Source organism: Stegostoma tigrinum, chromosome 44, assembly GCF_030684315.1.
Source record: "Stegostoma tigrinum isolate sSteTig4 chromosome 44, sSteTig4.hap1, whole genome shotgun sequence".
Classification (NCBI taxonomy): domain Eukaryota; kingdom Metazoa; phylum Chordata; class Chondrichthyes; order Orectolobiformes; family Stegostomatidae; genus Stegostoma; species Stegostoma tigrinum.
This window is the reverse complement of record NC_081397.1, coordinates 10,221,026-10,246,946: the sequence shown is the minus strand read 5'-3', so window position 1 is coordinate 10,246,946 and position 25,921 is coordinate 10,221,026. Positions and strand designations below refer to the sequence as shown.

At 43.7% G+C, this 25,921-nt stretch overlaps 5 protein-coding genes across 10 annotated transcripts in view; 3 read left to right on the top strand and 2 right to left on the bottom strand.

The window, feature by feature from the left end:
* Nucleotides 1-1,787, top strand: part of LOC132206966 (histone H2B-like) — a 94,335-nt gene extending 92,548 nt beyond the window's left edge. For all 5 annotated transcript variants that reach the window (XM_059642103.1, XM_059642104.1, XM_059642102.1 and 2 more), the window contains exon 5: nucleotides 291-1,787. In XM_059642103.1, coding sequence (XP_059498086.1) covers nucleotides 299-1,258 — 960 coding nt within the window. In that variant the 5' untranslated portion in view covers nucleotides 291-298 and the 3' untranslated portion in view covers nucleotides 1,259-1,787. The remainder of the gene's footprint in view (nucleotides 1-290) is intronic.
* Nucleotides 1-25,921, bottom strand: part of LOC132206964 (histone H2B-like) — a 200,793-nt gene that overhangs the window by 32,074 nt on the left and 142,798 nt on the right. Inside the window, exons 4-5 of one of the 2 annotated variants that reach the window (XM_059642095.1) lie at nucleotides 16,556-17,129; nucleotides 14,797-16,171 (exon numbers count right to left, since the gene is read on the bottom strand). The exons of the other annotated variant lie outside the window; for it this stretch is intronic. Of the exons in view, the coding sequence (XP_059498078.1) occupies nucleotides 16,117-16,171; nucleotides 16,556-17,073 (573 nt within the window). The 5' untranslated portion in view covers nucleotides 17,074-17,129 and the 3' untranslated portion in view covers nucleotides 14,797-16,116. Of the gene's footprint in view, nucleotides 1-14,796; nucleotides 16,172-16,555; nucleotides 17,130-25,921 lie in introns of those variants that run through there. 2 annotated transcript variants of the gene reach the window in all.
* Nucleotides 11,693-12,023, top strand: LOC132207040 (histone H4). Its single transcript, XM_059642230.1, has one exon. The coding sequence runs from the start codon at nucleotides 11,710-11,712 to the stop codon at nucleotides 12,019-12,021; it is 312 nt and encodes a 103-aa protein (XP_059498213.1). The 5' UTR covers nucleotides 11,693-11,709; the 3' UTR covers nucleotides 12,022-12,023.
* Nucleotides 12,597-13,007, top strand: LOC132207128 (histone H3, embryonic-like). The gene is made up of 2 exons (XM_059642305.1): nucleotides 12,597-12,734; nucleotides 12,879-13,007. Exons 1-2 carry the CDS (start codon nucleotides 12,597-12,599, stop codon nucleotides 13,005-13,007), a joined length of 267 nt encoding a protein of 88 aa, XP_059498288.1.
* LOC132207050 (uncharacterized) overlaps nucleotides 14,061-25,921 on the bottom strand; it is a 31,912-nt gene continuing 20,051 nt past the window's right edge. The window contains exon 3 of the mRNA XM_059642241.1: nucleotides 14,061-14,462. Coding sequence (XP_059498224.1) covers nucleotides 14,061-14,462 — 402 coding nt within the window. The remainder of the gene's footprint in view (nucleotides 14,463-25,921) is intronic.

The following is a 25,921-nucleotide window of genomic DNA, read 5'->3' as shown; positions in this document are numbered from 1 at the left end:
TCTTACGTAAACGTATGACTATTTACCAGCCTGTACCTGTTAGTTTCTGCTGAGAATTGCAAGTGACAATATTAATCTGTTAGCGAGTTTTGAGAAGATTTGTAGCTCAGTTTGAGGTTCTGGATGTAAGTTTGCTCACTAAGCTGGAAGGTTCATTTTCAGACGTTTCGTCACCATTCTAGGTAACATCATCAGTGAGCCTACGGTGAAGCGCTGGTGTTTAGGTTTCCTTGGGTTGGTGATGTCACTTCCTGTGCCGGTGATGTCATTTCCTGTTCTTTTTCTCAAAGGGTGGTAGATGAGCTCCAAATCTCTGTTTGTTGATGGAGTTTCGGTTGGAATGACATGCTTCCAGGAATTCTTGTGCGTGTCTCTGTTTGTCTTGTCCAAGATGGATGGATGTGTTGTCCCAAAGTGGTGGCCTTCCTCATCTGTATGCAAGGATACTAGTGATCGTGGGTCATGTCTTTTGGTGGATATTTACCAACAGGTGGCGACAGACCTGACCCCACAACTGGAGAACCGAATCACAGCCTTACTCATAAAACTTCAAAAATCTGGAGAATTAAACAAGAGACTCTTCCAAAAAATGAAACCAGATGGATCCAACACACCACGCTTCTACGGACTACCCAAAATTCACAAACCAGGAGCTCCCCTCAGACCCATAGTCTCACTACCTGGAACACCAACATACAGACTAGCCAAGGAACTACACCAAAGACTAAAACACCGAGTAGAAGACTCACGCCACTCCATTCACTCCAGCCAAGAATTCTTGAACACCATCAAAAGCACCAAGATAGAAGAGGATGAAACAATGGTCTCCTTTGACGTAACAGCCCTGTTCACATCCATCAACATCAATCTGGCCAAAGAAACACTGACTACACTAGTCGAAGAACCAAAGACACATACACCAGACACCACCAACCTCATCAGCAAGGACAAAATCATCAAGCTCGTGGACCTATGCCTCACCACCCACTTCACTTTCAATAACAAAACCTACAGACAAACTAACGGTACACCCATGGGATCTCCGACATCAGGGTTCTTAGCAGAGGGAGTAGTGCAGAGACTCGAACAAACAGCTCTGCCAATCATCCAACCCAAACTTTGGGTCTGCTACGTGGATGACACCTTTGTCATCACTAAACAAAACAAATTAGAGGAAACATTCAAGACCATCAATAATATCCTTCCTGATGTAAAATTCACAAAAGAGGAGGAACACAACAACAAACTGCATTCCTAGGTACCACAGTAGAGCGACCAGTTAATGGGGAACTTCAAACCAGCGTCTACAGGAAAACAACACAGACAGACCAAATACTGAACTGCCTTGTCAGTGTGTAAATGCACTTATCGAAGTACACCTGTCAGTTCCTGCTGGGTGAATGTGTGGGTGCTGTTCCCAACATGTACCTGTGAGATTCTGCTCTGTAAATAGGAGAGTCTAGTTAACAGACTATACTTGTCAGTTTCTGCTCTGTGAAACTGGGAGTGTAGTTATCATTGTGTATGTCCGTTTTAGCTTTGAGAATGAGGGTGAAGTTATTCATCTCTCCCTGACAGTTCCTGCAATGCGAATGCATGACTGACATTAGCAGAAACCAAGAGAGACTGATAACTACAGTCACACCTTTACATTGTAGTCAATGTGTTGTCATCATTTGTGTGTTTCTGCAATACGAACAAGTGGGTGTAGTTATCAATCTGTACGTGTCAGTTTCTCCTCATGTATCAAAATGGCTAAATCTCTGAAGGCCAGTAGTATTCTGTGACTGTATGATTCACTCTGTGATGGTTATTTTTAGGGTGTTGAGGCTGCGTCTTAATGTCTTCTGCATTGTGTGATTTATGAGTTGAGTGTCAGTCCGTGTGGTAGGTGAGGGGGATGGAGAAGTTGAGGACATGGGGTGATAACAGGAGGGGAACTGCTTTATTCTGAGAACCATTCTGACAAATTGTCACATATTTCCTATTTGGTCAGACAGCCTGAGATCTGTGGTACCACTGATTAAACTGCTTGTTTCTCACCAAAAACAGAATCACAGATATGGTACAGCATAGCAGCAGACCATTCAGCCCACTGTCTCTGTACTGGGAATTTTTTATGCAGCAGTTCCGCAGTAATTGTTAGGAATGTGAACTTCATCTACTCATTGTCACCGTCTATTTGTAAAGGCCAATATGACATAAGTTCTGTGGGTATCTGGCTTTTCATAACGATTGTGGTAGTTTTGATATGTTTCCCACAGTCTCAGGGAGAGTACATGGATCTCATTTTCGTATGTTCAGTTGTGGTTTGTGTCGGAGTAGTAAACTCTGTCAAACTCTTTTCAATTGCACTGAACTGCATTGCATTTCAGTCTCAGTTTGTTTTTACATTGTGCATGAGGTTGAGTGTGCAGTAGAATCTATCTGTCACTACTGGGCACTGTCACAGTCCAATATCCTCAGGTGTAATCAGAGATTTTGAGAGTCAGTTCATATCTGGAAATTACTGTGAGGCCGTACTTCATTCTTTTCCTTTTAGCATCCACTGGCTGTGTGTGAGTGAGTTTTCCCTCGTGCTGCCAGTCTGTATCTCAGTTCCCGTCTCCTGTCGTGAATGGGAAACCACCGAAGATCATTAATTGTTGGTGCCTGTGGGAATCATGTGCAAGTGAAAGGCAACACACTGCTACAGAAGGGACTCTGTGCTGTTCCTCAGATTCAAGACTGGAAACACAATGGGCCTTTGTAACTTGTATAGTGTAGAGTTGAACAGGGATTAATGATATAAAGTGTTGACTGTCAGAATAATATCCGTTTCTTTTTCAGTGTGTAGTGATATGCTTTTCTGAGTAATGCTAAAGTAGCAATCAGTGTAAACTGTGAAAGCCAATGGCAGTGAACAATTCAACTGCATTGCTGCTGCCTGATCACACAGTGTCGCTTGGACAGAAAAGACAAACGGGGAACTTATTCCCTGATGTAGACAGGACATGACCCTGCTCTGTGCCGTGATGGTGGAAGCAATTACTGGTACTCTTGTGTTGTTCTCTGGAAGGGAAGTGGAAAGGAAAAGGAAGTTTATTTTCTGTCTTGCAGTGCAGCAGATTTAAAGGGTGAAACTCAATTTATTGAACAATCAACACTGTTCAACTCTGCTTTGAAACAAAAGGAGTGTTTCACAAACCTACCAAGCAAACCAATTTTGTCTATTTTTATTTTGTGCACTGCTTCGAAAGGTAACCACTTGATTAAACTGATTTATTGTGAAAATTGTATTCAGATATCTTGGTATTTCTCTGCAATACATCCGAGGGAGGGCCAGGAGGAATGTCAGGCTCTTTACAATAAATTGAGATTAATTTTGAAAGAGGTACTCGAGGTTTCTTGCTGGACTGAAAAAGACAAAACAAATTCTATTCCTGAAAGGTGAAGAAAAGGAGAATGATGTTGCGATAAAGGTGGGGATGGCAGCTCCTCTGCTGCTATCATACATTTGTGTGAATGAAATGTTGAATGAATGGGATGAGAATTCTCGGTACAGACTCAATAATGTGAAGGAATGCAGGCCTCTCTGACAATGGTTCTGTGAGTAGAAATCATTCCAGATGTGACAGTTTCTGTTGCTTGCAATGTATATGGTATTGCATGGCTATTATTTGTTGGAATGTGTGTTGGGATGGTTTATGCATTTGATAGTGAGAGAGAGAGAGGAGGGTGCAAGAGAGGGAGTGAGAGTGTATATTAACAATTCTCTCAATGTCAGTCTTTGGCACAGCACGTGCATTTGGAATTCACATTATTTAAGTTTTGTGACTATTGAGACAAATATTCATTGAAATAATAATTGTCTGTCTGTTACTTCTGACTGAAATGTTTGCTTCAATATCTGTACTCCATATCTACTTCCCATGTGGTTGGTCAAACTAACAGCATCATCTATGTGTTCACTTGACTGTAACACTAAAAGTACCCTGACTAAATGCAGATTTCATGCTGTTCCTGTGTATATATTTTGGATGAGGATTCAGTCTGTCATTCCTCCAAAGTGAAATTGTTTAGAACTGGGTGGCTGGAAGTGACGGTACAGATAAGACATATACACTGGTATTTCCTCAATGGTGTTTGACTCTTGGTTAGAACACATCTCTCTGGAAATTGCATTCAATGTGTGACATTGAATCTGCTATCACTGTGGCTAGGATATTCTATGCTCTGACAGTGCAACATACCTGGTGGTTGTTGTAAGATGCTGGTCACAATTGGCTTCGAACTGAGAAAACACTAAATTGTCCTGGTCCTTCAAGTATTGGCCTGGAGGAAGAAGGAATACCTCCTGTAAACTAACATCAGTTGAGATTGATCAGAGTGATATTGCCAATGTAACATTCAGTTAATTATTCATTAGGATTGTTTGTTTTGAGCTATTTATTTGAACAGAACCACGGTCTGATTCTACTCCTAGCCTGAGCTTCTCCTTGTCTATTTTCTTTTCTTAAAATTCGAATACCCGGTTGAGTGAGATCCAAAAGCTAACCAACACTGATACAGCTGCATGAGTGGGACTACATACTGCTAGTGGGTATATGGATATGCGAGTTTCGTTGTCCATCTATATCTGTCAGCTCCCTCTTGTTGAATGCGTCAGTGTAGTTACAAATATATACCTGTCAGTATATGCTCTGTTAATTTTTTTTAATAAATTCAAATGTAGCGAGAGACAGTGAAATGCTCTGTTTACGAGCAGTACAGGCCGATCACAGTCAGCAAGGATGTACAGAACAAAACAACTCAGATGATGTCAAATGAGCCTGGGAGTGATATTTTTATTCTGTCCATGTCAGTTTCTTCTACGTGCAGATGTCAATGTCATTATTATTCTGCCCCTATCAGTTTCTGGTTTGTGAACGTGAGGATTTAGTTATTGATCTCTACCTGTCAGTTTCAGCTAAAAGAATGAGAGTTTCACTGCTGATTTCTGCCTGTCAGTTTCTGCTCTGTCTATGTGAGTTTAACAATCAGTCTATCCCTCTCAGACTGCTGTGTGAATATGTTTGTGTAGTTATCAATCTGTACACTTTCAGCCTCTGCTTTGTGAATATGTTTGTGTAATTCTCAGTCTATCACTTGCAGTTTCTGTTATGTCAATATATGAGTTTAGTTATCAGTGAATACCTGTCAGTTTCTTCTGTGTGAATATGTACATGTCATTGTCAATCAGTACCTACGGCAGCAGATGAGTGTAGTTATTGGTCTATGCCTGTCAGTTTCTGCTCTGTGCATCGGTGAGTGAAGTTACCAATCTGTGCCCGATCAGTTATTTGAAACCAAGACTATTACAAACAATCATTCTGCTTTGGGAATGTGTGATTTTACCCATCAATTTCCACCTATGAGTTTCTGGCTTTGAATAGGCAAATGCATTTATCAATGTGTAACAGTCAGTTTTTATTCTGTGAATTTGTGTGTAACAACATTATTCTTGCTGTCAGTATCTGCAACATAAATGTGAGGCTGCATTTCCCCATCTCTCCAGTCAGTTTCTGCTGTGTGAATGGCCAAGTCAAATTATCAGTCCATGCCTGTCAGTTTCTGTTATTTGAATGTGAATATGTGATTCATCATCAATTTTCTTTTGTGTGTTTCTGAAATGTGAATGAGTCAGTGTAGGTATCAATCCGTATCTGTCAGTTTCTACTGTTGTGTATCAATGTGCCTTGATTCTCTTGCAACCAGTAATATTCTCTGTGAATATGCAACACATTCTGACACAGGTAATACGGCGTTGAGACTGGATTTCAATCTCTTCGGCATTTTGAGACTTCTTAGTTCGTTATCAGTTGGCAGGATCTAGGAGGGGTCATACAAATGGGACTGATTTCCTATGAGAACCATTCTGAATCAACAACACAATTTACAGTTTGTGTGCTGAGTGTGGGTTTTATATACCGATTGTATCATATGCTGATTCTCTGTCTCAGTACGGGATTTGTTTTTTCAGGTTTCAGTAGTATCAATGAGACATTTAGATTCATTTTTTTTTGTATTGGACATCGTTAGTGCTCTTTCTTAAAGATTTTGTTTTGCACCTGTCTGTCTATTTCTATGTTACATTTTTAAACTAATACTCTATACAACAGAATATCATTTACTTCATCACCAGGATCAGAATCAAGGTGAGGTGCAGCGTGGAAGCAGACCATTCAGCCCACTGTGCCTGCACTGGGACATTACATTCTGCATACTAGTTTCCAGTAATTGTTGGAATTGTGAACTTCTTCCACTCACTGCCAGTGTCTGTTAGTGCCAATTTGACATTATTTCTCCAGTTATCAGCCTGCGAATAGCTGCAGTGCTAGCTTCGTGATGTCGGCAACCATCTCAGATACAGTAGATATTCACTGACTCTGTATGACTGAGGGATTAATATTACACTGACATTTGTCCGTACCATGAGGACTAATGTGATTGTGCTGTAGGGAAGGTTGACATGAACATCAAGCCCTTTGTAGAAAATTGAAACAAAAAATTCAAAGAGATACACAATGTTTCTTGCCAGACTGAAGAAAAAAAAAGAAATATTAACTCCTGTAAGGTGAAGAAATGATAAGGGTGAGGATAGCAGTTCCTCTTCAGCCTCAATACATTCATGGAAATAGAATGCTGGCTGATTGGGATTTTAAAAGTTGTTCATTGAAAAAAAAGGTGCAGACGCAATGGGCTGACGGGCCTTTCTCTTGTGCTGCAGAGTTCTGTAACTTGAGGGTGTTAGTGGAGATCATTTTGAGTCTATCATTTTCTATGATTTGCAGTGAACACAAAACAATTTAGTTGTTCCACATTGTAACATACACCTTCAGTCAGTCAGAGTGTGTGTGTGTGAGAGTGAGAGGAGGAGAGAATTATTCATCAAAGGATTAATTCTGTCCTTCTCAGTCACTGATAAACTTCATATAAACATGTTTCATCCACTTTAGTAACTCTTGTTGCACGGGTTCTTCCCATTTCTGTACTTAACATCTCACTGAGGTATGGCTGTTGAAACTATGTTACAGCATGATCTATTGTTTGTCTTGATTGTAACTTTGAAAATGCCCTTATAAAATGCAGATTTAATGCTGTTCCTGAGTGTCTATTTCGGATGACCAATCAGTCTATCCATCTTCAAAACTTGTGTCAACGTCAGTGGGCTACATACCTGCTGATTGTTAGCAGTAACTGGTCAGACTTGGCTTTGTACCGAGGAAATACAACATCATCCTGGTGCTTCAAGTATTTGCCTGGAGGAAGTCAACATACAGAAAGTCTGGCCGTATTGAACTAATCAACATAACATCAAGTTCATAATCATTGGGACGTGTGTCTGTTTTTAAAAGAAGAAAACTAGCAAATTGAACAGAACCAGAGGCTTTATTCCCTGTTCTCCAGATCTGCTCCTTTTCTGGGAATTCTCATGGTACTTTTTTTTTCCTGAAATAATTCGAAATCAACTGAGTGAGAATCAGAAACTGAGCAACAACTGTACTTTCATACATGGGGCTATCCGAAGAAACAGGCATGCATACACAGTTCAATATCCAGCTCACAACACACTACCTGTGAAAAGGAAGAACAAAGGGCGCTATTTTAAATGTTTCAGGTGAGAAATGTAACCTGGGGACTCAAATACCTGTCCTTTTCAGGGTTATAACATGCCTCTAGTCTGTGTTTCCACTGTTCACGGCACTATGTCCATCCCAGTTTAGAGGATGAAAAGCACAAGCCTGACCCCCAGCAGCAGCTTCTTGCCGCTGTGTCTCCCTCCGCAGGCCCACACACAGCCCGAGAAAGGCTTCTCTCTCCCCGCCCCCAGGCCGCTCACTCCAAGTTCCGGGACCAGTTCCTGCTCCGCTCCGCCTCTTACCAACAGCCCCCGGTTCTCCCTGAACTGAGCCCGAATCAACGCCGGTCTCGGAGCCCCCTCTGTGTCCCAGACTCATATCTCGATGCGCTGCTGGAAGGAGCCTGCTGTTCCCTCGCTTCCCTGGGCGCTGGTCTCTCCATTGCGGCCTGTTTCAAACAAACTTCTTCCACTCACTGAGTCAATGGCAGCGCTGGGGGAGGGCCTCACGCATGCGCTCCTCTGGGTTGTGTGTGACAAAGGGAAATGGCGGTGCAATGGTTCTGGGAGGGGCTGCTGTTCAGTGGGTCGGTGTGGAATTTTAGTTGGGCCGAAGTATCTGTTTTCACATTGTAAGGATTCTATGATGATTCTATGAAGCGTGCTGCAGATTAGGCGCATAATTGTGAACTATGTGCCAATGTTTTGTTCTGCTCATGTCACCTTCCTTACTGTTTTCATATAGAATAAAAGTTAGAGCATAATTTTGAATGCTCCTGTTTCCTCCCGCATTCCAAAGGTGTGCAAGCTAGGTGGATTGGCTATGCTAAATTGCCCGTGGTGCCCAGAGATGTTTAGGTTTGGTGGATTAGACATGAGAAATAAAGGGTAGGGGAATAGGTCTGGATAGGGTGCTCTTCAGCGGGCGATGAGGACTTGTTGAGCCAAATGGCCTGGAGCGGTTCAATGTGTGGCAGCATCTTCGAAGGAAAAAGGAACAAAATTAACATTCTGGGTCCAGTGACCTTTCCGCAGATTTGATGGTGGCTGGGAAAACGTCAGTTTATATGCAGATAAAAGGGGAGTGTGATGGGGTTTGGAATAAATGTTAGGATAGAGCCTAACAGAGAGAAGAACATTTGGACAGAGCAAGAATAATGCAGACATTTCAAAGAAAAAAAAATGCCAACTGTGGACATCACTGACTGGTCTGAGCATTGATTGACCCTCCTGAAATGCCCGTGAGAAGGCGGTAGTGAACTGCCTTCCTGAACCGTTGCAATCTCTGAGCTGTAGGTTGGCCCACATTGCCATTAGTCAGGGAATTGCAGGATTTTCACGGATTGACACAGACTGAACGGCCAATATACTTCCAAGTCAGGATGGTGAGTGTCTTAGAGAAGATCTTGCAGATCGTGCAGTTCCCATGAACCTGCTGCTGCTGTCTTTCAAGATGGAAGTAGTTGTGGGTTTGGTAGGTGCTATCTAATTTTATATTTGAGAGAGTGGATGTTTGTGAATGTGGTGCCAATTAAACAGGAGCAGCTTTTTCGTGGATAGTACCTTGCTTGCTGTGTGCAGTTGGAGCTGCACTAATACAGGTAATGGGGGCTACAGAGGGGAAACCTTTACATTCCTGACTTGAATGTTGGAGATTTTGGACAGGTTTGAGAAATCAGGAGGGAAGTTACTTGCTGCAGTATCCATAGCCTTGGCCCTGTTCTTGTAGCCAATGCATTTATCGGGTGAGTCCGGTTCAATTTGTCCTTCATGGTAGCTCCCAGGATGTTGACAGTGGAGGATACAATGATGCTGAGTCCCAAGTCAAAGAATGCCTTACTGCACGACTCTGTGACACAGTTTTACACTCACACACTGATCAGACTTGATATAACCTCCATCCACCCTAACAGCAAGCTCTATCACTACAACCCCCCACTACAATCCCAAATCTCACTGGTATTGTATAGGTTAATGTGAGTGATAGTGAACAGAATTGGACATGTTGCACTGACCCTGAGAACAATCCTCTTGTATTACAGTGGGGTCATCACTATTCCTTCTCCTCTCAGAAAGTCTGTCCGGGCACACACTCATCTTGACAGTGGTTAGCTACATACCCCCCATGCTGAGAAACTGCACCATCTGTGTGTCTCTGTTTAGTGGAGAACAGCTGATCTCCGGTTGGGATTGATTTTGTACTGTTCACTGTCAGAGCAGGAGGAGCAAATACAATTGAAAACATTGGAAACGCTCACTGAAGTGAAGGCCAAGCTGAAAACCGAAGTTACCAAGAAAGCAGCAAAGAAATGAACCTGTCGGTGCAACATGTAACCACCTGAACCCAAAAGCTCCTGTCAGAGACACCGACATCTCTCAGGAGAGAGCTGGGCCCGGATCAAAGGATCCCTGTCCCAGTTCCGGTGGAGATACGGACATTAATTGATTTGAATAACTCAAAACACACTTTCTCGGCTTCATTTACACCCAGCTCTTCTCACACATTCTACAAGGAATCAGTGTGAGGTTCCCCCTCTCATTTTAACTGACCATCAGTTCGGGTGCAGTTGCAGTTCATGAACAAAAACAAAGTTGTTGGAAAAGGTCAGGTTTGGCAGCACCTATGGAGGGAAAAAAAAGGAGTTAACGATTCAGGCCCAGTGCCCTTTCCTCAGAACTGGATGCAGAGAAATAAAGCTGAGGCCTTTGTTGAGTACAGAGCATCCAGCATCGGAGAGCAGAAGGTTAGGAGGGATGGTGAATACCTGGCAGGAGGTGAAGAGTTTGGGGGAGGGGATAGAGTCAGAGGGAAGGGAAGGAGAGGTAGGTCCCAGAGAGCCATGAGTGGTTTTGAGTTGGTGCATCTTGTGGGCCTTATTGCCTGAAAGGAAAAGAAAAAAAAAGTCCCTTGTTAGCACGACAAATGAGTCGGAGGATGAAGTGGTATCAGAGATAATGGGAACTGCAGATGCTGGAGAATCCAAGACAACAAAACGTGAGGCTGGATGAACACAGCAGGCCAAGCAGCATCCGTGCTCCTGAGATGCTGCTTGGCCTGCTGTGTTCATCCAGCCTCACATTTTGTTGTCTGTGGAGGATGAAGTGGAACTGGGGAGTGGAGCAGCCCTGAGCCAGTGTGTTACGATGCTGTTGGAGAGAGAGGTTGAGAGTATGCATGTGCCGCCACATGGCACTCAGGGTGGATCTCAGGATGTGGTGAGAGCAGCTGTCCGTGAAACGTTGAACATTATGGAGGTATATATGCTCCTGGGAGGATTCAAAACATGAGGGATGAAACTTGAGTCGTAATCCACGTGGGGTAAGCCTGAACCAGAGGCAGTCATTGAGGAATGTGACATGGCTGTGGAAAGTGAAATGGCTGGATGAAGGGTCTCGGCCCAAAATGTCAGATTTTGAGCTCCTAAGATGCTGCTTGGCCTGCTGTGTTCATCCAGCCCCACACTTTGTTATGATGGCTGTGGAAATGTCAGTTTCAGTTCCTGTCCATTTCTATTTCACATATTCAGGGAGTCAGTAACACTGGCGCAGAAACCCCGCTTCACAACACAGTCCCCAAGAAATGATTTTGTCTGATTCACCGGGAGCAATGGAAACTGACTGTCGGATTCTACAGCATCTGCAGTTCCTGCTATCTGTGAAATGGAAGCTGACATGCTGTCTTCTGAAAGGAAGGCCAGGACATGGGCTTTTGATTGTTTCACAACTGCTTTTAAAATTGTATCAGTGATATCAGGTTTTGTGCTCCTGAGATGCTGCTTGGCCTGCTGTGTTCATCCAGCTTCACACTTTGTCATCTTGCTTTTAAAATATCCAGGTTTTATTATCTTTGAACACAAGTTTGGGTCTGCAGGTTTTCTGCCGGGCCTTGTGTTCACTGCCCTTGTGGAGAAAAGGTTTAGTTCCAGATCCAGTTGGGGGCGGCAGTAAGCTGGAGGCGGAGCTGGACATTTCTCTGCCTGTCACTCAGTTTTCTGCCAGCCTCTCACTTTCTGTCAGCTGTTTCTCAGTCAGGTCGGGGCAGGCAGTATAAAAAAGGAAGGTGAGGCAGCTCGGCTCTCAGTCGGCAGCGATTGGAGTGAAGAAGCGTGATGTCTGGGAGAGGGAAAGGAGGCAAAGGCCTGGGAAAAGGCGGAGCGAAGAGGCACCGCAAAGTGCTCCGTGATAACATCCAGGGCATCACGAAACCAGCCATCCGGCGCCTGGCTCGCCGTGGCGGGGTCAAGCGCATCTCGGGCTTGATCTACGAGGAGACCCGCGGGGTGCTGAAGGTTTTCCTGGAGAATGTGATCAGGGATGCGGTGACCTACACTGAGCACGCCAAGCGCAAGACGGTGACTGCCATGGATGTGGTGTACGCTCTGAAACGCCAGGGCCGCACTCTGTATGGATTCGGCGGCTGAGCAAATCGTCCCTTTTCCAGCGAACCCAAAGGCTCTTTTCAGAGCCACCCCAACCCTCCGCCTGAGAGCGGAGACCTGAGGATGGGGAACCAGCACATAGGGCTGGTGCAGCGACTTTTAATGACGCTCCCAGGAATGATAATTTGTTCAGTTTTGATTCTGGTAGCCGTGCCGAGGTTTTAGTGGCGTGTTCATTCCACCTGCCTGTTAGAGATGGTCAGGAAATGATTCAGAGCCCTCTCCGCGCTGACTGCAAGTTAGGTTCACAAGAAAATTTTGTGAAGCATAAGATATAATCTTAGGCGCAGGCGCATGGGACTTTTTAATATTTTGTAAGGTCAGGCTGAAATCGGCGGGCGATTTGAAATTGACCAACTGTCATTTGAAGTTAACCAATCCAGCCTACAATAATTATTTTACTGCCTTTTCTGTCCTTCAGTGGCTGTTTCTCGGGGATTTGAGGGACGGGACTCGAACAAATCCCAGCTCTAGGGCGGGCTCTCCATCCTCTTAAATAGGCAGCGCCGCATCAAGTTCAGCATTGATAACCGCAGCCTGTGTGTGTGTTGCAGAGAATGGCTAGAACCAAGCAGACAGCGCGCAAATCCACCGGAGGGAAAGCTCCCCGCAAGCAGCTGGCGACCAAAGCGGTCCGCAAGAGCGCTCCGGCCACGGGCGGAGTGAAGAAGCCTCATCGCTACAGGCCCGGCACGGTGGCTCTGCGGGAGATCCGCCGCTACCAGAAATCCACCGAGCTGCTGATCCGCAAACTGCCGTTCCAGCGCCTGGTACGGGAGATCGCTCAGGACTTCAAGACCGACCTGCGCTTCCAGAGCTCGGCCGTAATGGCCCTGCAGGAGGCCAGCGAGGCTTACCTGGTGGGGCTGTTTGAGGTCACCAACCTGTGTGCCATCCACGCCAAACGGGTCACCATCATGCCCAAAGACATCCAGCTGGCCCGGCGGATCCGCGGGGAGCGCGCCTAAACGGAGCGTGCCCGGCCCTGTACATTCACCCCGAGAAACACAACGGCTCTTTTCAGACCCACTAAACTGTCCCGAAAGAGCAGCAATCGTCAGGCACTGTGGACTTCAGTTCATGTAAACGCAGAGCGTGCTATTGATGTCTCAATGCAACGGGAGTTGCAGAAACTGAATAGGTCTGTGAGATGCACGAATTCATACTACAGACGATGCAACTCGGGACAATCAGGTTTATAAATTTTCAGTAATCACAACACATTCAAGTACTGCACTCCATATTTTATAACTTATACATTTCCAATGGAACCGCCTGTGTGCGAATTGCTTCCCGTGGCGTTTCCCCAGCTCTAACTGAACTTGGCGGAGGAGGATGGTGGGTAACAATCGCCAAAATTCAAACCCCACCACAACATACAAATGACATCCCCTCCCTACCTCCCCACCTACACTCTCTCCACCTATCTTCTTTACTCTCCATCTTCGGTCCGCCTCCCCCTCTCTCCCTATTTATTCCAGTTCCCTCCCCCCATCCCCCTCTCTGATGAAGGGTCTAGGCCCGAAACGTCAGCTTTTGTGCTCCTGCGATGCTGCTTGGCCTGCTGTGTTCATCCAGCCTCACATTTTATTATCTTGGAATCTCCAGCATCTGCAGTTCCCATTATCTCTGATACAAATGATTTTTGTAGTTTTGCCCAAATCTCCCACTAGTGTATTCGATCCTCTGAGGCTGGTCGGTTCTGTCTCGAATGGCCTCTTTCTGGCACCGAGCTATTCCATGTCTCTTGTTCCCTGCCACCGGATGGATGGGGATACTTTTTTGAGTCACTATTTAAAGTCGCTGTCCCGACAGCGAAACCTCCAACTTGATTCGTCCCGTTCTAGTTTTATCACTGTTAAAGCGAAAACAAAACGGACTATTTTTGCGTATTTGGAGGCCCCGGTTTGCACATAAAATCAAAATTAGTTAGCCAGCTGTGACAGTCTAGCTGCTTTTCACTGATGTTGGGAGTGGCTCTGAAAAGAGCCTTTGGGTTGTCAGGTTACAGAACGGTCTCTTCACTTTTTAGTGGCGCCCGCAGCGGAGGTTTTCTTGGGCAGCAGCACGGCCTGGATATTAGGCAGCACCCCACCCTGAGCGATAGTCACCCCTCCCAGCAGCTTGTTGAGCTCCTCGTCGTTGCGCACGGCCAGCTGGAGGTGCCTGGGGATGATGCGGGTCTTCTTGTTGTCCCGGGCCGCGTTCCCGGCCAGCTCGAGGATTTCAGCCGTCAGGTACTCGAGCACCGCAGCCAGATAGACCGGCGCTCCGGCACCCACACGCTCAGCATAGTTACCCTTTCTCAGGAGCCTGTGAACACGGCCCACCGGGAACTGCAGCCCAGCCCGGGATGACCGGGACTTCGCCTTCGACCGAACTTTCCCGCCACCGCCCTTTCCTCTCCCAGACATCGCCACAAACTCACAAACACTTTCACAGAAGATGCTGCAATGCGGCCACATCCCGCCCTCTTATACCTTCGGGAGGAATGGGGGTGCGGCCATTGCTGATTGGTCACATTGTTCAGAATCTCCGAATGTCATTTCAATGCCCAATCAGATATCTGCTTCCCTCACCAATCCGGAGAGGGCCCGGGGAGGAGGCCGGAAAATCCCGGCGCCAAATCATCAACCGCTTTCTTTCAAACTCGAAAAGCCCGCCAATATATACCAAACAGTAAGAAGGCAAACAAAGAATAATGCTTATTTATTTGAAGTAGTTTACTTTTAGAATATACCGACATGATTCACACAATTTCAGTCATTCCCTAGCCTCCTTCCATCTGTATTTGTGATCTTGAAAGGATTGTTTCCTCGAACTTTACAAATAAACAGAAAGAAAAAAAAACGCACGAAATCCATTCCCTGCGTAGATACTATTTTACATCAGCACCGGGCTTTTTTGATCGAATTCTACTCATTTATTCCGTGTGTGAGTATCAGTGCTTTGGATAATATTTTTAAAATCGCCCTGCCTATAGCTGTCGGCTGCACTTCAACAATAGTTCTACGTTTGCGATGCAAATGTTCTAGTTTCATTTCAGGTCGAAATTCTCCCGCCGACAGCAGAAAGCCTCATATCGAGTTTTCCGCAAAACCGGAGAGAACACGCGGGGAGATCTGAAAAAAAATCCTCAGTGTGTGAACTGTTGTAAAAGACCGGCGCCAAATCATCAACCGTCTTCTTTCAGAATTTGAAAAGCCCGCCAATCTGGACAAGACGAGGAAGACGTTTTTCACAGAATAGTGCGTAAATGCTTACGATTTAATTGCCTTTTAGATTACAAATGGATGCTTCACTCCATCTCTCTTTCTCACTCCCTGACCTAATTGAATCCACCCATTTCTGATTTGAGTGGAGTTTTCCGAACAGGCAGAAACAAAATAAAACAAAGCGCCAACGTCCGCTTCTGTTTTTGTATTTCACGTTTTAAACGCTCCCCAACATATTGATAAGGCATCAGGCAACGTTCATCCGGCTGAGCGCATTAATGGGCAGCACAGTCTTCAGACAATTTCGTAAAGTGGCCCTTATTGTGATAGATCAGGTTTCCGCTTGATCTCGGTTCATTTTGAAAGCCTCCAAGCGAAAGCAGAAAGCCCCACGTACTGCATTTTGAGAAAAGAAAATCACAAATCCCGCGTAGAAATTTAGAATTGAAATTAAACTGAAATCGCAAGATATTTCTATTCGTCGAACTCAAATAAGAGGTCATTTCATTTTGGTTGCCACAGTTGGATTTCGGGGTTCAGAACCCACCGCGATTAGTTTGAAAAACCCTCCAGTGTACAAGAGGAGGAGGAATGAATAATTAAAATTTTCGTTTATAAGCTTAATTACATTGACGTTGCAAATGAATACTTGACACACTGTTTCTTCATCGCATCTGTCCATTTCTGCACTTGATGAGAATTTTCTGAAGTTAGGAACCAGGAAAACAACTACAAAAGCACGGCATTCTGCAACTTAATTTCAATTTTTCAAGTGCACACCGAATATTGATTAAACCTTGCACAACATCCTTTCGGATGAACGCGTTCAAACTTTAAACAACAGCTTGAAGTTGCCCTCCCCCTATTGCTCTTCATCAGACTTCAGGCACAATCGCAATTCGGCAGTTGTTCTTGTTCTTTATTATTAAAAGAAAAAAAAACAGTAGATTGTAAACTCTATTCATGGGATTAGAAGTTAATTTTGTTTCGGGGTGATCAAGTGTTAAAGAGGAACGCGAATGAAACGGAAGTTGCTAAAATATGACTCACTGGCGATAATTATGCTCGTTGCAGATACGGGGAAACGAGACAGGGTATGGCCGCAACTGAAACTAAAGGGCAGATCAGGGTCCACCCATAAACTTGTACAACGCACGTAAAGCCTAGGGACATTAATAATACAAACCGAAAATATTTCGCAAACTTAACGTGGTTCAGCCGTTTCAGAGAAGTTGTGGGTGGCTCTTAAAAGAGCCGTTGGGTTTTGGATGTGTTTTTCTCAGCACAATGTGGGGTCTCACTTGGAGCTGGTGTACTTGGTCACCGCCTTTGTACCCTCCGACACGGCGTGCTTGGCCAGCTCCCCGGGCAGCAGCAGCCGCACCGCGGTCTGGATCTCCCGGGAGCTGATGGTGCTGCGCTTGTTGTAATGGGCCAGGCGGGAAGCCTCCCCCGCGATACGCTCGAAAATATCCTTGACGAACGAGTTCATGATGTTCATCGCCTTGGAGGAGATGCCGGTGTCGGGGTGAACCTGCTTCAGCACTTTGTAGATGTAGATAGAGTAACTTTCTTTCCTGGATCGTTTCCTTTTCTTGCCGGCTTTCCCCGGCGCCTTCTTGATGATTTTCTTGGCGCCCTTCTTGGAGGCTTGCTGTGCTTTCTTCTCATCTGCCATACTGACAGTCACTTTCAGACACAAAATAAGCGAAAGCGGGCTCGGAGCTCGCTTTTTATAGCCTGATCGCGTCAGCAATGCTAATGAGGGATGAGGGAAAGTCTTATTCATGATTGGGTAGTTTAAAAGAATGTCAAGCATGACAGCAGCCTCTCTGTGATTGGTTAGTTTGGGACACAATGTGAATCTGTCAGGATCTGCAACGAAATGCGAGACACAAACCAAATTTTGAACACGGATCTGACTCCTAACTCACTCGAAAATCAACTGGTTATTGTCATTTAATTATATCTGGAACACAGTATCTGTGAGATTTTAAATGTGGCAGTGTGTTTTATTCTGCTCATGACAGTCTTTTGTGCATAACATATTATTTTGTTTCATCTCTCCCTGAGTTCCACAGGGCACTTGTGTCATTGAGAGATTCAGGCTTATTGAGGGATAGTTTGTCCAATGTCTGTCAGTGTCTCCTATGTGAAAATGCGAGTGCAGTTCCTGAGATGCTGCTTGGCCTGCTGTGTTCATCCAGCCTCACATTTTATTATCTTGGAATCTCCAGCATCTGCAGTTCCCATTATCTCTGCAGTTATCTATCTGTCCCAGTCTGTTTATGCAGTGTGAATGATTATCACTCTCTCACAATCTGTTCCTGTCATACTGTCATAGAGATGGATAGCACTCTTGGGTCCACCTCGGCCTTAATGATCAGATTTCGTAAATTAATCTAGTCCCATTTACCAGCATTTGGCCGATATCGCTCTAAACCCTTCTCATCCTGAAACCATCCAGAAGCCTTTTAAACGTTGTAATTGTCCCATCCTCCACCACTTCCTTTGGCAGTTCAGTCCAATTATGCACTACCCACTGCGAGCAAATGTTGCCCACCTTAGGTTATTTTTCTCACCTCTCACCTGAAACCCATGCCCTCTAGTTAGGGATTCCTCTACTCTGGGCAAAAGAACTTGATTATTCACCCTATCCATGCCCCTCATAATTTTATAATCTTCTGCAAGGTCTCCACTCAGCGTCCAACAATCCATGGAAAACAAGCCCCAGTAAGCCCTGTCTATTCAGTCTTTCCCGAAAGGCCAAGTCTCCGGCCATGGCAACAATCTTTTAAACATTTTCTGAACCCTTTCGAGTTTTAAAAAAACCCTTCCCCATTTTAAGGGGACACAAGACCCAAATGCAGTTTCTCAAAAGTAGCCGAACCAATGTTCTGTACAGCAGCAACATGACCTCCCAAACCATACATTCAATGCACTGACCAATAAAGGCAAGTGTATGAAATGCCTTCTTTGCTGACCTGTCTATCTGTAATTCTATTGTAAGGAGCTATGAACCTGCACTCAAAGACCCTTTGGTTTGGCTTCCCTGGAGCTTACCTGGAGCCTGCCAGTCCTGCCCTGATCTTCCCTGACAAAATGTAGCACTTCATGCTTATCAAGATTTAACTCCATCTGACAATCCCCAGCCCAGTGGTTCTTCGATCAAAGGTCCCATTGTTGTCTGAGGTCATACAGTCATACAGCATGGAGAAAGGCACTGTAGGTCAAACTGGTTCATGTTGACCACAGTGCCGATTCAGCTAGTTCCAATTGCCTGAATTTGGTCCATGTCCCTCTAAACCCTTGCTATTCAAATGTTTTTTTCAATGTTCCTATTGTACCTGCCTCAACCACTTTCTCTGATCACCTATTCCACATATGCACCACTCTCTCATGTCCTTCTTATACCTTTGCCCTCTAGTTTTCAATTCCCTATTCTTGCAGAAAAAATACACTGTATGCATTCATCCTAACTGTCCTCTGATGATGTAACACACATCAATAAGGTCATACCTCATTCTCCTATGTTCCAAGGAATAAAGTACTCTCCTGGCTAATCACTCCCTATAACTGAGGCTTCCTTGCCCTGGCAACATCCTCGTAAATCTTTTTTGCACACTTTCCAGTTTAACAATGACTTTCCTATAACAGGATGACCAAACTGTACATGATCCTCCAAATGTGGCCTTACCAGCAACTTCTACAACTGTAACGTACGTCCCAACTCTTGTACTCAATGTTCCACCCAATGAAGGACAGCATGCTGAATGCTTTCTTCACTACCCTGCCCACTTCTGACATCACTTTCAATGAACCATGTACTTGTATTCCCAGATGCCTCTGTTCCACAACACTCCTCAGGACCGGAACACTTACTGTGCAAGTCCTACCTTGGTTTGACTTTCCAAAGTGCAAAACCTCACACTTATCTGAATTGAATTGCATTTTCCAATCCTCAGCCCACTTACCCATCTGATCAAGATCCCTCTGTTATTTTTGACAAACTTCCTTGCTATCAACAATACCTTCTAATATTGTTCATTGGCAAACTTACCAATCTTAACTTGTACATTCACATCCGGATCATTTATATAAATGACACATAACTAAGGTCACAGCACCAACCGTTGCGGCACACCATTAGTCACAGGCCTCCAGTCCAAGAAACAACCTTCAACCATCACCCTCAGCTCCCTACCATCAAGTACATTTTGAATCCATTTAGCTAACTCCTCCTGTGAGCCATGCAACTAAACCTCCTCACTGTCTAGCCATGCAGGACTTTGTCAAAGGTCTTACTAAAGTCCACACAGACAACATCCACTCCCGACGCTTATCTATCCAAATGGTTACCTCTTTAAAAAACTCAAACATTTGTCAGACATGACTTCCAACTCGCAAATCCTTGCAGGCTATCCCTAATCAGACATTGACGATCCAAAGTTGGTTGATTCTGTCCCTCACTATCCTCTCCGATAGCTTACCTCTCACTGACATCAGGCTCACTGGCCTGTAGTTCCCTGGCTTGTCTTTGCTACCTTTCCTAAACAATGGAACAACATTACCCACCCTCCAGTCTTCCAGAACTTCACCAGTGGCTAAAAATGAAGCAGAAATCTCTGCACGGTCTCTGCAATTTCTTTCCTAGCCTCCCACATCATCCAAGGACAGACTTGATCAGGCCTCGGGAATTCATCCACCTCAATGTGATCTAAGGCTGCAAACACCTCCTCTCTGGTAATATGTATGCAGTCTAAAAATATCTCCACTTGTTTCTCTTATTTCCTTAGCATCCATGGTTCTCTCCTTAGTAAACACGGAGATGAAATATTCATTAAAAATCCCCTCCCCTGGCACCGCGATCTGCTGTGGCTCCACACATAGATCACCATGTTGACCTTTAAAGGGACATTTTCTCTCCTGAGCCACCCTTTTACTCTTAATATAGCTGTAGAACCTCTTGGGATTATCTTTACCCTAATCTGCCAGATCCATCTCATACCCTCTTTTTGACCTTCTGATTTCCCTCTCAAGTGTTCTCTTACACTTTTTGGAGCTATCTAGAGATTCACCTGAGTCTGATAGCTTAAACCCAATGTATTCCTCATGAGTGTATTCACTCATATGTCCCCTTCAGTTTCCTGTCATATGAAAATGTGAGGTTAGTTATCAATCTGTACATTTTTGTCTGCGCTCTGAATGTTTGGCAGCAGTTATCACTCTGTACCTGTCAGGTTATGCTCGATGAATAAATTTTCAGTCAATCCATGACTGTTTCTGTTATAAGAATGCAAGAGTTATTTATCATTCTGTTGCTGCCAGGCTCTGCTATGTGAATGTCTGATTGCTTTTATCAGTCTTTCCCTCTCAGTTTCTCTGTGCATATGGGAGTGTGGGTATGGGTATCAATTTGTACCTGCCATTTTCTGGTATCTGAATATGAGAGTTTGGATGTCAATCTGTACCTGTCACCTTCTGGTGTGTCAATATTTGTTTTAAGCTCTGTGACTGTGAATGTCATTTTCAGTCTCTCTTGTTTCTGCTATTACAACATTTCACTTTAGCTATCAATGTGATGTTAGTATCTGCCAGGTGACTATTTGAGCACAATTATCAATCTATAACTGACAACTTTCCAATATGCAAGTATGAAAGTGTAATTGTCAGGCTGATCTGGTCAGTATGTACAATGTGAATAAGGGAGTGTAGTTATCTGTCTGTCTCTGTCAAGTTCTATACATGTCAACCTAAGTGTAACCTGAAAGACAATGTAATATCAATATGTGACCGTAGTTATCAACCTGTTCCTGACATTTTCTGCTGCGAGAAGGTGAGTGTCGTTATCGTTCTAGGTCAGTCAGTCTCTGCAATGTCCATCTGAAAGTTTAGTTATCAATTCATCCCTGGTGTTTTCTGCTCAGTGAATGTGTGTAGTCATCAAAGTGAGCCTGTCAGGTTATGCTGTGGGAGACAGAGTGTTATGATCAGTCTGCTCATGACAGTATTTGCTGTGTGAATATGCGAGTGTAAATATCTACCTAGACCTTTCAGTTTCTGATTAGTGAATGTATGAGTGCAGTTTTAATTTGTATCTGTTAGTTTCTGGTCTGTGAATCTGAGAGCGCAGTTGTCAACATCGTCCACACAGTTTGTGTTAAGTGAATGAATGCAGTTATCTGTCTGTCTCTGTTATGTGAATGTATGAGTCCATCATCATCCTGTACCGTCAGTTAATGCACTGCAATGAGACAGTGTAGTGATCACCCTGTCCCCGTCAGTTTGTCAGACTTGACTATGAGAGTGTTGTTATTCATTGATGCCTCTCAGTTTCTGCAATATGAATGTGAAAATGCCGTTATCAATCCATACTATTCACTTCCTGCTGTGTGAATGTGTGAGTTCATTCTCTGTTTCTGCTATGTCAATATGACAGTTTAATTATCAATCTGTACATGTCAGTTTCTGTGAGATGAATTTGTGAGTGCAGTTTTCAACATGTAACAATGAGATTCTGCTCTGTGAATACTTGAGTGTCGTCATAAATCTATACCTGTCAGTTTACGCTATGAGAAACTAGGAGTGTGATCATCAACCTGTTCCTGTCAGTTTCTGGTAAGTAGGTACCTGAGTATAGATACCATTCTCTTCCTGTCAGTTTCTACTCTGAACGTGTTTCTGAAATTATCAGTCTATCCATGACACTGCTTTGCAACAGGAATGTTTCGTTATCAATCTGTATCTGTCAGTTTCAGTTCTGAGAGTCTGAAAGCATAGTTATTAAGGTTTGTAATTCATACAGATCAGGTACTCAACTACAACAGCAATCATCCCAAGTGTCATTTCCAATAACTACAAAACAGATGACAACAGAAAGACACAACACGTCGAGATACTAGTGACCCTGCCATACATTAACGGCATGCCAGAAATGATCACTAGATTACACCGCCCAGTAGGAATCATGATTGCCCCCACAAACCAACAGCTACTGATGAGAATAAAGGATCCGCCAACCACGACCGACAGAACCAATATTATTTACAAGATACAATATTTATAAGATGTTATAAGTTATTTACAAGACTATGAAAGGATCGCCATAAACATTACATAGGGTAAACCTGTTGCAAACTAGACATCAGCATTCATAATCACCATCCAGCTACCAAGGGACATGGCCAACTATCATTCATCTCAATACACATGGGCAAAGAGTGACACCAATTTGAATGGGACAACGTAGCCATCCTAGGACAAGCCAACCAAAGGCACTCACCAGAATTCCTGGAGGCTGGCACTCAAACTGAAACTCCATTAATAAACATGTCAAGCAGGATGTCATATACTAAGATACTAATCCAGAAGAGCCACCCACCCCAGCAAACCGAGGCACATAAACAGTAAGTAGGACAGAACACCACTGCTTCACTGATGATGTCACGTAGGATGATGACAAAACATTTGTGAAGAAACTTACAAGCTTGGCAAGCAAGTCAGCAAAAGCATAGTTATGAATCTGACCCTGACAGTAACTGCAATGCAAATGTGACGGCAATTGTCAATTTGTATCTGTCAGTTTCTGCAATTTTGAATGTTACTGTTATCAATCTCTGTCAGTTTCTACTTGGTGACCGTGTGAGTACAGTTATCAATAAGGACCAGCCAGGTTCTTTTCTGTGAATATCATAGTAGTTATCAAAATGTACCTGGCAGTTTATGCCATGTAAAACTGGGAAGGCTGGCTCCAGCTTCTGCAATTCTTGCTCTCTCCAAGGTTATTTTCAATCTATTCCTATCAATTTCTTCGATATGGAAATGTGCATGTACAGCAACCTGTCTCTATAAGTTTCTTCTCTGTCAATTTGCAAGTAAACCTATCAATATGTACCTATGAAAATCTACTTTGTGAGTATTTGAGTACAATTATCAAGCTGTGCCTGTCAGTATTTTTTAAATCTGTGGATATGTGAGTGCAGTTATAAATCTGTACCTATCACTTTATGCTCGGTGTAATTGTGAGTGTTATCATCAATATATCCCTGCCAGTTTCTGATAATGTGGATATGACAGTGTAGTTATCATTCAATTTCTGTCAGTTTGCTGTGTGAATATGAGCGTGGTTATTAATGTGTGCATGCCAGTTCTGACTGTGGGAATATTTTCATCAATCTTTACCTGTCAGTTTATGCAAACTCAACATGTGAGTTTCATTATCAATCTTTTTTGGTCTGTTTCAGTAAATATGAATCTGAAGGGTTAGGTATCAATCCATACTTGTTGCTTTCTACTTCTAAAAGTGGCTTAATGGTCAGCAATCAATTATGTTATGGGTTGACGTGTGATTCATAACGTTCTGGATGTGAGTTTGCTCGCTGAGCTGGAAGGTTAGTTTTCACACATTTCGTCACCAGTCTAGGTAACATCATCAGTGAGCCTCCGACGAAGCGCTGGTGTTATGTCCCACTTTCTGTTTATCTGTTTAGGTTTCCTTCCAGCTCAGCGAGCAAACTCACATCCAGAACCTCAAACTGACCTATAAATCTTCTCAAAACTCGCTACATTCATAACATGATAGATGTTATTAGAGTAATGTTATGTGGATTTCCTTCAATTTCTGAGAGTATACTTTGTACAAAAATGGTGTAAATGTCAATGGGCTGTGAATAATGAAACTTGTCGGAACTGGGCATTTTGAATGGAGAGAAAAGAAAAATAAAATTGCATTTTACTGTTGGTTTGAATATATCTGTTGGAAATTAAGCTCAGTGTGTGACTGACTCAATCTGCTCTGTGACTGTGGAAAGGATGTTCTCTGCTCTGACAGTGGGAACATACCTGCTGTTTATTAGGATGAGCTGGTCACACTGGCTTTGATCTGAAGCAATGTTACATTGTCCTGGTCCTTCCAGTGTTTGTCTGTAGGAAGACAGAAAAGATAGCTCCTGTAAACCAACATCAGTTGGATTTGACAATACTTAACCGATCAATACAACATTTTGCTAATAGTCATTTGGATATTTTACTTAACACCAGGGATTCGAGCAGAACTATGGGTCTGATTCCAGACTTGTCCTGAGATACTTCTTGTCTGATCATTTTTAAAGACTTCAAGACCATTTGAGTGAGGTCCAAAAAGTACAAACCTGTCTGTGGATACGCGTTTAGTTATTGATCTATTCATGTCAATTTACTACTTGATGAATGTGAGAGTGTCATTGTCAAATTTGGTAAATTATTTGTGTATTACACAGCAGAGACTGACAAGGACAGAATGATGCTGATCTACAGACCAACTCAAACGATCCAGCACAGAAGGCATCCATTTGGGTCATCATGTCCATGCTGATCCAAACAACACCAGATAGCCATCTTCATCCCATTTTCCTGCACACATCCCATAGCCCTGCAGCTTACAGAACTTACGGGGGAGGTTCAGGTATGCTCTTAAAAGAGTTTAGAGTCTCTGCCTCCACCACCAACTCAGGCATGGTATTGGAGATACACACCTTCTTGTAAAAATGATTTTCCTCCCATCACCTCTAATCCTTCTGTCACTTCACTTTAATCTATGACCAATGTTTTTTTTAAAATTCCCTACCAAGGGAAACATGTTCCTCCTATTTACTGTCTCTCGCTCCCCTTCCCAATTTCATACGCCTCAATCATGGCACTGCTCAGTTAATGCTGTTCCAAGGAATACAACTCCAACCTCTCCAATCACACCTCGTAGCTGCAGCTCTCCAACCCTGGCAACGTTCTTGTAAAACTTCTCCACACTCTCTCCCCAGCAATAACATCCTTCCTGTAATATGATGTCCAGAACAGCACACAATACCCCAGTTCCAGCTTCACCAGGGTCTTCTGCAGTTTCATCATTATCGCCCTACTTTTGTGTTCCAAACCTCTGCCAAAGTAGGACAGCATTATATACACCTTTTTAACAACCTTATCTATCTGTACTGCTACCTTCATATTCCAGTGCACTTGCACACCAAGATGACTTGCTTCATCCGCCACACCACTGCCCCGCCACCTCTTGTCTTCCTATTTATTGTTTCACCTCCAGAAATGCATTACCTCACACTTATCAACGTTGAACTCCATGTGCCACTTACCTGCCCACGCCACAAAACCACTGATGTCATTTCAGAGTTGATCGCTATCCTCTACACTACCCAAAACATGGTTATTTTTTGTGTTGTCTGCAAATTTCCAAATTGTGTCCCTCATGCTCAAGTCCAATTGTTAATGAATAAAACAAACAGAGATTCCAATAGCAAGCTGTGTGGAACACCACTTGAAACAGCTTTCCATTCATAAGGGCAGTCATTGACCATTACCATTTGATTCCTGTTGCTCAGCCAACTTTGGTTCCAATTTAAACACATTGCTCTGTATCCCATGTGCTTTTCTATTTTTGATTAGTCTGCCATGTGGTACTAAGTCAAATGACTCACTAAAATCCATGTAGTCAACACCCATTACACTGCCCTCACACATTCACGTGGCATTTACTGACAGGGGCAGATTGTGAAATACAACTGCGTCTTCACAAAGCAATCAGTGTCTGTTCCTGCTGTATAGATTTGTAAGCTTTGTTATTAACCTGTTTATGTTAATGTATGAACACACAACATGAATATTGGATGGCTGTTATTAAC